The sequence below is a fragment of the Rutidosis leptorrhynchoides genome, chromosome 1 (assembly GCF_046630445.1).
Source record: "Rutidosis leptorrhynchoides isolate AG116_Rl617_1_P2 chromosome 1, CSIRO_AGI_Rlap_v1, whole genome shotgun sequence".
Classification (NCBI taxonomy): Eukaryota; Viridiplantae; Streptophyta; class Magnoliopsida; order Asterales; family Asteraceae; genus Rutidosis; species Rutidosis leptorrhynchoides.
Window position 1 is genome coordinate 57,420,510 of NC_092333.1, and position 9,406 is coordinate 57,429,915.

The window sequence follows — 9,406 nt, forward strand, 5'->3', positions numbered from 1 at the left end:
CCTTGTATGATATGGGTCAGGGCCAATTGAACCCAATGTAGCAAAAAGAATTCTATACATTTGGACTTAATCAAAAGTAATTGAATCGAAAGTGTTCTGTAGTTTTTCAGCTAAGAGTCGATGTGAATCAAAGAATCTAATGTAATATACTCATTATTGCTACAAAATCCTAGTCTATACAGTTTCAAGAGAGCCTTAAATACGCAACAAAAATTTCACAAAAGAAAAAAAAAAGATGATGACTCATTGATCACCAGAATCTCCATGGATCCTTGCCAGGTGGAACGTAGTTTGCAGTTGGAGGGAGAAGCCTAAAAGAAGCTACAGTTTTTTCCAGTACAGGTCCCATCTGTTTCAAACAATTAACAAATTCAAGTTAGAACCCTAACAAAATAAAATTGGTTAAAGCCACTATAACACCACCTGATACACCAAATGAATAGAATTTGTTTAAACAAACAAACTGCTCCTACCGCACACCCACTCAAGGATCCACAACCAAAGTTTTCGTTGACGCTATAAGACTTTTGAAACCTCAAAGATACGCCTAAATCCTAATGACATGCCTAACCCCAAAATGTCGCATAAAAGGGTGTATCTAGGAATGGCCTAGTCAAAGGTGACAAGTCTGACCCGACCCATTTCACATAAATAATGGTTGATTTAGGTTATACATAATTCTAATGCTTAAAGCCGAGTAATGCCATATATGCCTACTTAGATGGACCTAAAAGTAGGCTTAATACATCCATTGGGTGATACAGTTAACTCTCCAAATCTTAGTTAAACTTGACACATGAAAGTCTCACAATTTTAGGCCTGCTAGGTCTATCTAAGTAGGTATATGTATCATTTTTCTTCAAGACCTCTTAAATCGTGTTATCGGAACAACAGATTAATTTTTTAACAATATGGCGTTTTGATCATATTTTATACATTAACTATTCATAAAATACGAGAAAACAAAAAGAACGATGGTGGGTCGACCCCACCCGTATCAAAGAAATAGCCTTTCTGACCTGAACTTGTTTTTAACCTACCCATTTTGCCAATGCAAGACCCGACCAGGTGGCCAACTAACAATATATATATAATTTTGGGGGATTTAAATAACCAACCACCTTTGTTATAATATATGGCTAACCACAAAGATTATAACGCCATATATTATCATCGATTGATATGTATATACAATTCACAATAAGGTGGAGTAGGGTTGGTTGAGAGAGTTACCATGTCCCATTGCTTGTTGAGAGTTGAAGCGTTCAACGAGTACAAAAATCCTACAAACAATAACGTCAATGTATTAACAAAAGTGTTAAAAAGGGAGTTGTGAAATAATCAGTTTCCAATTAAAAAAAAAAAAAAGATAAAATTTTAGTTATTTTATGTAACTTTTGGTTACCATTTTGCAGATTTCTTGCTCCAAATCAAAATTAAGGATGAGAATTTTTTTTAAAAATAATCACTTTCCAATAAAATAAAATAAAAAACTATGTTATGATGATTACAAAGGGGCTTTTAGCCTCTGGTCACATAAGTAGTAACCCTTGAAGTTACTCAAAGATTCGTCTAGGTATTGAAAAAACCGTCTCTAGCTAAAAGAAAAAAAGAAATAGGATCAGACCATCGCGTTCGACGGATGCAGCAAGATAATGCCGGAAGATGTTTGAATCTTGCACCTACATTTTAGATATCAATGAACACCCGTTAACATTTTTACAAAATAGAGGTGGAAATTCTAGCCATATACATAATATAAAAGCTTGATTTGATGTTTTGTCTCTACAGTGTCAAATGGCCAATTGGGTTAAACTAAAAACTTACAGTTTTTGTAGGTGATTTGCGAACCAGGTATTCATAGTACCAATATGGCTCCCCGTCAATCTAAGGTACCAAACAAAATTAAAGCACAAAATGAGTAGATATAGGTTTATAAGCAAGTTATCATAGATCATTATCTTCAAAACTAAATTAGCTCGATATGAAATATTTGAGAACTAACATCTGAAGTGTGAGCATCGAGGACTGAACTTTCTGCCATGCGTTGAGTCGTGGTAACTCTCTGTCCAAAATCAAACACTGATTGTTATAAATGTTTGTGATTTTATCGTCAATCATAAAAAGGTTTCACTTAAAGGTTAAAACGGGTTGTACCAAACAGTATAACATCATTTAGGCAGAACTGCTAACATTAATGACGGTGGTCAAATGAGTGGGTTGGAACGATTGGTTTGTGGTCAAAGACAGAAGGTTTTAGTTACTAATCGGGTTGGGTTAGAATAACCCGAACACAAGCTTTTCCATAATGTTATTTTGGTAATAATCTTATTCTGTGGTTAGTATAATGCAGGAGATCTATGCATTAACTGTACAATTTGGGCGAATCTTGACCCATTTCCTTTTTTTTTGGAAAGGCAAGTTGTTGGCATCGAATACTCTCATTTTCCATGCACGCTCGCGCTTTCGAGGGAAACCCGATTACAAGGATCCGAACCTTAAACCATCCCGAGGGGCAGGCGGGATGGACCTAGGTCCTAAATACGGGTCAGTAAAACCTCCCCGGGCCAATCCAGCTTTCACGAAATAAATCCCACGGATATTTTTAAGGGGATGGACTCGAACTTGAGACCTCCCCACCCCCATCCCAATACACAAGTGTAAAGGGGTGAACCACTGGACCACTAGCTACCCATTTGAGCTGCTAGAGATAAAGCAATCTGCATTGACCCACTCATAAGTGAATGGGTCTTAATTACCACCATCATTAGTTTGAGGATAATTAGTGAATTACCAAAGCAGACTTGTCGGATAAAACAGAATCAGCAACGTCTTTTGCATTCCATGTAGTCTTATCTGGCGATTTTAAAAAGATTGGATTGGGGGGACCTATCTGAATACATGATACAGAAAATCCTATAAGAATAATTCAATAGATGAACTTATTAAGTTGACTTTTAAAGAGTCAAATCTGGTATCCTTACCGTTACAGATAAGATGAGGTTGTCAATAAAATCGACACGTTCAGACACAATTCGTAGCCTTGCATTAGCTGTATCATACATAACAAGTATAATTCTCTATGAATTTGTTACTTAATATTTACACATATGTATAAAACTATCTTGTAGGTTGTAGAGGTGATCGACCCATTACTTATGAATGGGTCGATTCGGGTTATGTAAATATTGTTACTGAGCGACCCATTAAGGCACATAACCTCCTGAAATTTTTTATTCATAGGATTATATTACCATTGTCATAATATGATTGTTGTATCATATTTGACACACTAAATAATTAAAGAAAAAGTGGGACACAGAACTGTTTCCAGTTAACCATTTGAATGAAACCTGTAAATATTCACTTGTTTTGACCCATTACCCAACTTAGCCCGTCCATTTTGCCACCTTTACTTTCATGGTTTCATTTTTGAAAAATAAAGCTACAAACTTACGAGACAGAGGTGCTGCAGATGAATAGCGTTCGGGTTTTCTTGACTCGACCCTAGAGATCGATGTAAATTATCAGATACCTACACTTCAAAATTCAAATAATAATCAAATAACACGGTATTAAGATGAGATGCAAACCATTTAAAGGAAAATTTCTTGGAAGGCATTTCCAATGGTATCAGATATGAATAAGCATTTAGATCATCAACTACTTGATCCATTTTTATTTCTTCATCTGCACTTGATCCTGAAAATTACAAAAACACATGATGATGAAATGTTCTTAATTATTAAAAAAATAAAATTACCCCTTCATTACCATGATTTTTTGTTGTCCTACTACTACATAAAACCAAAAAGGCACACAAAGGATCAATTCTTTACTATCCCTCCCACTGATTGGTGATAACTTGGTCAACACCGACTATGTATCCATGACAATGTGGTACAACATGAAACCATATGTGCAGGCTTTACCTTTTTTGAACTATGAACATTTAAAACAACAATTCCATATATAAGTTATATATTACGAGTCAAATTATTTGATTGGATATTTTACCTTGAACCGGGAAAACTGTAGCAACTGAAGCAGCAAACCCAGATAGAATCATATCCCTTCTGAAAAACCCATTTGGTGATTTGGATTCTGAAGATTCACAACAACAAACTACAGTTTTTTTGCATATCTTTTGGTTTAATGAACTTATCTTACTTTGCTCCCTGAACAACAAACAGACACACAAATACTGTTTTATTATACAGAGCTCAATGGCATACAGTAATACTCAGAAAGATATATAAATAAATAAAGAACCTGAATAGAGAAAAGCTGGGACGGTTGGATATGGCGCGAGAATGAGAGGGAGAGAGGACAGTTTCCATAGCTCATCCACTTCACTTTATCAAAATTTGTGATTAAAGAAAAGAAAAAAGATTGAATAGAAAACTAATATAGCTTTATCAGTCCTCTTAGTTTGATCTTTTACGTTTAACACCCCGGACAACAATAATTCTTATTTTAATGTGTTCTAGGATATCCATAATTGTTATAATTCAGTAGACTTATAACTACCTTTAGTGGTTTGGTTCGTGTTATAATTCATTAGGCTTATAACTACCTTTAGTGGGTTTGTTCTTAACTATAGGCTACTAATAAACTTAAAATAAGAGAGAGTAAAAGAATGGTGATATATGAAAATATATTCTATATGTGTTACATGATTACATTTGATGGGGTATTTATAATACATGATTTACTGTACATGATTGCAATTAGGAATAGGTGGCACAATATTATAGAAAAGTTTGTAATCCATCTTTATCACAACATGTTGGGGTATTTATAATACATGTTGTTTGATGGGGTATTTATAATACATGATTTACTGTGTGTAGGACGATAAGAGCGAGCCCTTACAATTTCAATCATTGTCGTTTGTATGTTCGACCGGATCTTTTTGATCTTTATATATATATTAATATTTTCGTCGAAAAAAACATTATTTTTTTTTTTTACTCGAGTGAAAAACGAAAATTGACAAAAAAAAAAAAAAATTCATTTAAAGGTAATGAACAATGAAAATAGAAGATGTGTTAATAATTGTTCAACTTAAATATGAACGATTTTTTTAGAAGTGTTTTCAACTAGTAAAAACTTTTCATTCTTTTTAAATGTGCTAATTGTTTTCACGAGTCCCCGATATTTGATGTTGCTCAGGATGAGCAATATTTAATTTTGCTTATAATGAGTGTATTAAGATGTGGTTTACTCGAACATATTACATATATTCAGATACTTAGAAAATTCTGAGATTTTGTATTATGTTTTGTTTGTAATAGCAAGAACCATATACTCAAGTCTGCGTGCTTATCTTATGTCTCAATATACTCGTAAGTCGTAAACTCGTAATGATGTCTAGAGTAAAACAAACAACATTTACAGTTATACAAAGTTACCTGTTATACATTCTACCATTTGACCATTGCTGACTTGCCACTTCTGCTAGTTACACTCCTCATTATAATGTCAAACACAAACAGTTTAAAATATCAAACAAGCGAAACCGTAAGATACTTTTTTAGGAAAATAATAAGTAGAGAGCCGAATAAAAAAACGATAACAATAAGTATCTAACTTTTTGAGCACGTATTCACTTATTAAACAACATTCCATTAGGCAGATTTGCATATATTAACATTAACATACAAAGACATCAAAAGCATTGGTAGAACTAATAAACAGTGCTACGTCTCAGATTGGCAGTTACTTCTGTAAGTGAACTCAAAATGGTCTCACCGACTTCAATCTTACAAAGTGGGCATGAAGCATTGATCTTCAACCACTTGTCAACACATTCCGTATGAAAGAAATGAGCACAAGGCAGTTCCCTGAGTTCATCATCGTTTGCGTACTTAGCCAAGCATATGCAACAGACCTGTTGAGTAAACAAAAAGGGCTGAATTTACTACTTTTAATACACTTAACCTGCAATAAGTGTGTTTTAATGCATTTGTATTACTAGTTTAACCCTTAACAGGTTACCCCTTAACCATTCTCAAATCTGAAAGGCACGTGGCATCTGACGTGACATGCCACAACAGATTTTATTTCCAGTAAAAATAATCACGTATTTTATGTCTAAAAGTTTGTTAAAAAAAAAAAAAAAAAAAAAAAAGGAAAACAGATGAACTAGTTATAAATAGAGGAGAAATTTATTAGATTAGTTTGTGGATGGCCCAAACCCTTTTGACTCCAGCCCGCCCCACCAGTCCATTTTGTCAAGTCTAATAATATATGGAGAAGCATGAATGAAACTAAGAACTAACTGCGTCTTCTCCTGATATGACACGCTCTTTTTCCGTTTCTGCAGCTACAATCCCACCTTCACAAGCAGCCGAGTTGGTTTCTTTATCATCGATGTGTTTATTTTTCTTAAACTTGTATGTAGGCAAAAGATTAATAGACTCTGTAGTAGCTCCTCTATTTTGTGCAAGATCTTCTCTAAAGCCCAGGACTGAAATTATACAAGGAAGACAACAGCAGATTGTGGTGCACAAAATGAATGGCATTGCGTATCCGATACAACTAAACGTAAGAAACACTATACATAACCTGAAACGTTAACCAAAATTATATGTAACATCAATGATATAAGATAAGTAAAAGAAATCGGATGTAGAGGTGGCAATTTTGACCCACTTATTGATGGGCCTATTCAGATTATATCTCATGCATTGTTTGGTACCTGTACAAGTTTGGAGCATCAGAAGATGAAGAATGGCCTCCAAAAATCCACACATTTCCAACCACAAACCAGACTGCAAAGAAGCAATCCAATCCCATTTTGAAGTATTCAATTAGTTCCTTAACTCTGCAAAACAAAAATTTTTTTTTTTTTCCTTATATCAGTTGTGTAAGTTGTCTCATTTAAGCATATTTCTATAGTTACTATATCCCAAATTTTGACTGAAATATAGTTGTTCTTCTCGCATGGTCGATATCCTTATAAGCAATGCTCCATTCGCCCAAAGTAAAATTTAATATGACCAAGTGTTTTTCATAAAACAAAGGTGCATTTTAAAATCACATGAATACAGCAAAAGAAGATTAATCAAAGTCGCAGTTATAATAAAAATTTTACCTTGCACTCAGTGATCTGAGTGTCAGACGTCTTGTTAATGAACCAACAGTGTTGCGAGATTCCCCTTCTGAGATCCTTACATTCGAAGATGAAGCAAAAGAGCTCACATGAGCAGACGGTTCTTGATTTGAAGAATTGCGATTATGGAAACGCCAAAAAAGAAGAGGAAGTGTTATAACACATCCAGAAGCATAACCAATAACCCATGTGAATAATGGAGCATGAGGATGTTCATGTCTTGATAAAGACAAAACAACAATTGCTGCTATAATTTGGCTCACTGTAATGACTAATTCAACAGATATCCAATATCCGGAATTCAATGGGCTCCTACGTCTGCCATTCCCATTTCCCCTTCTAGAAACTGACGAATTTCTTGAATTTGTTCCATTATTAGTAGAAATAGAGACAGAATTTTGCGCATTACTTGAAGATGGAGCTTCATTGTGACTTGAGTTTGACCCATTGACTGGTCTAGCAAGGGTTGACCTGGATGAGGAAGCTTCATTGCCATTTGTTATATCAATTACGTGCTCTGATTCCATTAGTAGAGGCACCTTGCTTGTTTGGATTTTACGCTGTAGCCCCAATGCAGAAACTCCCATCTATATCCTCCAACAAATCACAAAGTGGACAACACATGGGCTGGCAATATCAAATCGCATTTGTCAATCTTACACAATCAGACTCATAAAAAGTGCAGATCACTTATTCAAAATCAAATATCAAACTCAAAGTAACATCAGCCTGCAAAGATGTATATTGTTTTGGTAGACCCATGTATGGTAACAATAGTTACAGAACTTACTAATGAGATATGGCAATTGACTACAATAACATAGTAGATGTATTATATATTTATAGTTTGTATTTATATAATCTATTACAAATAGCTCTACAAATAGGGATGATGAGATAAGCTTTAGTAAGCTTGATCAGTTGATCTGCATCCCATTATTAGTAAATTATTTAAGGGAACTTTTACCTCTCAAATACACACCAATTTCGTATTTCATATGTAATGTATTTTCATTACTTAAATAAGCTTTCGTTAGGGCCATTGCTTACAGCTTCAAAATACCTTAAAGTCACTAATAGAAGAATGAAATGAAACACCAATCATTGATTCTGTCTCCTTAAAGACACAAAGTTGGCTTACTCAGCCTTTAAATTTGTTATTGCATACAGTAAAATATTATCCTAGAAGAGGTTTTCTGTTTCTTTCTAATTACATATGATAACCCTTTGAAGATAGTGTAATGGACCATCTTAATCACACACAAATATAAACAATAATAGACCAACAAACAAGAAAATAAAGCATTTATATAAAGCCTACCAACTTGTATAATACTATAATTAGCCAAAACCTTGGAGATAGACCAGGTGTATTTACAATTGATTGATGCATAGTAAAATTGAAAAAAAAAATTAAAAAAAAATCCTAAAATGTGCAATAAAACTGACCTAAATTGAGCATAAATCGCACAACTAATTTAAAATTCCACTATCAAATCAACTACAAATACGAAATATTAAAGAAATAATAAAATTCAAGATATCACTTTGAACAAAAAATCAAAACAAATAAATGAACTAATCAGACCTAATTACTCATCAGTGTCAGTCAGGTGAGTAAAACAATCGTCAGAATTAAAATTAAATAATCATAAACCCTAAAAATTACTGATTACTCAAAATAAGATCATAATAATTAGCAACAGTGTAGAAACTAACCAGTGATCAAATCAGCACAGAATTTCAGTATCGATCGATTAATCTATCTGATTGATTCAAGTGAGGTTTGTTGTTGATTTTGTTAGGGCGATAGATATACGGATTGGTATCAATAGATATATGTAATGTAATCAGCTGCGTCAGCTTTGACCCTGCGTTGATCTTGATACTTGGTTATACATGTCCGAATATAATTTGCTACTACGAGTACAATTTTTGATATAAAAACTATTTTATTTTTAACGAATTATAGTAGTAATCACGTTAGAAAAAGTTACATTTTTGGATGCAATTAATTTCTCATTGAAACATTTAAAATGGTATGGTATTATTTATTGGTATCACAATTTTTTTTTTAATCAGTAGCATCAAATAATTTTTAATTTTGTTTTGATCATGTCAAATAACTTATATTTCTACTTCAGTTGCATTGAATAGACTTCTTACAGTTCCTACCATTAAAGGATCGTAACAAATAACTATTTTCTACATTGGGTGGAATTGAGTTTTAATGGTTGTGATAGATAGATTTGTTGGCCGTTGTACGTCTAGCAGCTTGTTATTAAATTT

At 33.5% G+C, this 9,406-nt stretch overlaps 2 protein-coding genes across 3 annotated transcripts; both read right to left on the reverse strand.

The window, feature by feature from the left end:
• Positions 1 to 219: 219 nt before the first annotated feature.
• LOC139860080 (psbP domain-containing protein 5, chloroplastic) lies at positions 220 to 4,365 on the reverse strand. Its single transcript, XM_071848854.1, has 11 exons — positions 4,273 to 4,365; positions 4,018 to 4,178; positions 3,594 to 3,702; positions 3,458 to 3,507; positions 2,985 to 3,052; positions 2,795 to 2,893; positions 2,006 to 2,065; positions 1,828 to 1,887; positions 1,628 to 1,682; positions 1,234 to 1,283; positions 220 to 349 (listed from the first exon to the last, which is right to left on the reverse strand). The coding sequence occupies exons 1-11, from the start codon at positions 4,338 to 4,340 to the stop codon at positions 251 to 253; spliced, it is 879 nt and encodes a 292-aa protein (XP_071704955.1). The 5' UTR covers positions 4,341 to 4,365; the 3' UTR covers positions 220 to 250.
• Positions 4,366 to 5,531: 1,166 nt separating this feature from the next.
• LOC139860084 (E3 ubiquitin-protein ligase At1g63170-like) lies at positions 5,532 to 9,052 on the reverse strand. 2 transcript variants are annotated; one of them, XM_071848864.1, is made up of 5 exons: positions 8,837 to 9,052; positions 7,100 to 7,846; positions 6,704 to 6,829; positions 6,285 to 6,570; positions 5,532 to 5,893 (listed from the first exon to the last, which is right to left on the reverse strand). In XM_071848864.1, the coding sequence occupies exons 2-5, from the start codon at positions 7,702 to 7,704 to the stop codon at positions 5,690 to 5,692; spliced, it is 1,221 nt and encodes a 406-aa protein (XP_071704965.1). In that variant the 5' UTR covers positions 7,705 to 7,846; positions 8,837 to 9,052; the 3' UTR covers positions 5,532 to 5,689. The 2 variants fall into 2 exon arrangements, with proteins under 2 accessions (XP_071704965.1, XP_071704960.1); XM_071848859.1 differs by having other exon boundaries at positions 5,533 to 5,893; positions 7,100 to 7,744; positions 8,837 to 9,050.
• Between the last annotated feature and the right edge of the window lie 354 nt (positions 9,053 to 9,406).

What these genes read in the sequence shown, in the direction of transcription:
- LOC139860080 (XM_071848854.1), bottom strand. Translation starts at nt 4,340, where the DNA reads ATGGAAACTGTCCTCTCTCCCTCTCATTCTCGCGCCATATCCAACCGT. An exon ending in ACCTCATCTTATCTGTAACG is followed by an intron (nt 2,894 to 2,984) that starts GTAAGGATACCA and finishes TCATGTATTCAG; the next exon opens with ATAGGTCCCCCCAATCCAAT. An exon ending in TGCATCCGTCGAACGCGATG is followed by an intron (nt 1,284 to 1,627) that starts GTCTGATCCTAT and finishes TATTGTTTGTAG; the next exon opens with GATTTTTGTACTCGTTGAAC.
- LOC139860084 (XM_071848864.1), bottom strand. Translation starts at nt 7,704, where the DNA reads ATGGGAGTTTCTGCATTGGGGCTACAGCGTAAAATCCAAACAAGCAAG. An exon ending in CTCAGATCACTGAGTGCAAG is followed by an intron (nt 6,830 to 7,099) that starts GTAAAATTTTTA and finishes TTTGTTTTGCAG; the next exon opens with AGTTAAGGAACTAATTGAAT. An exon ending in TCATATCAGGAGAAGACGCA is followed by an intron (nt 5,894 to 6,284) that starts GTTAGTTCTTAG and finishes TTTACTCAACAG; the next exon opens with GTCTGTTGCATATGCTTGGC.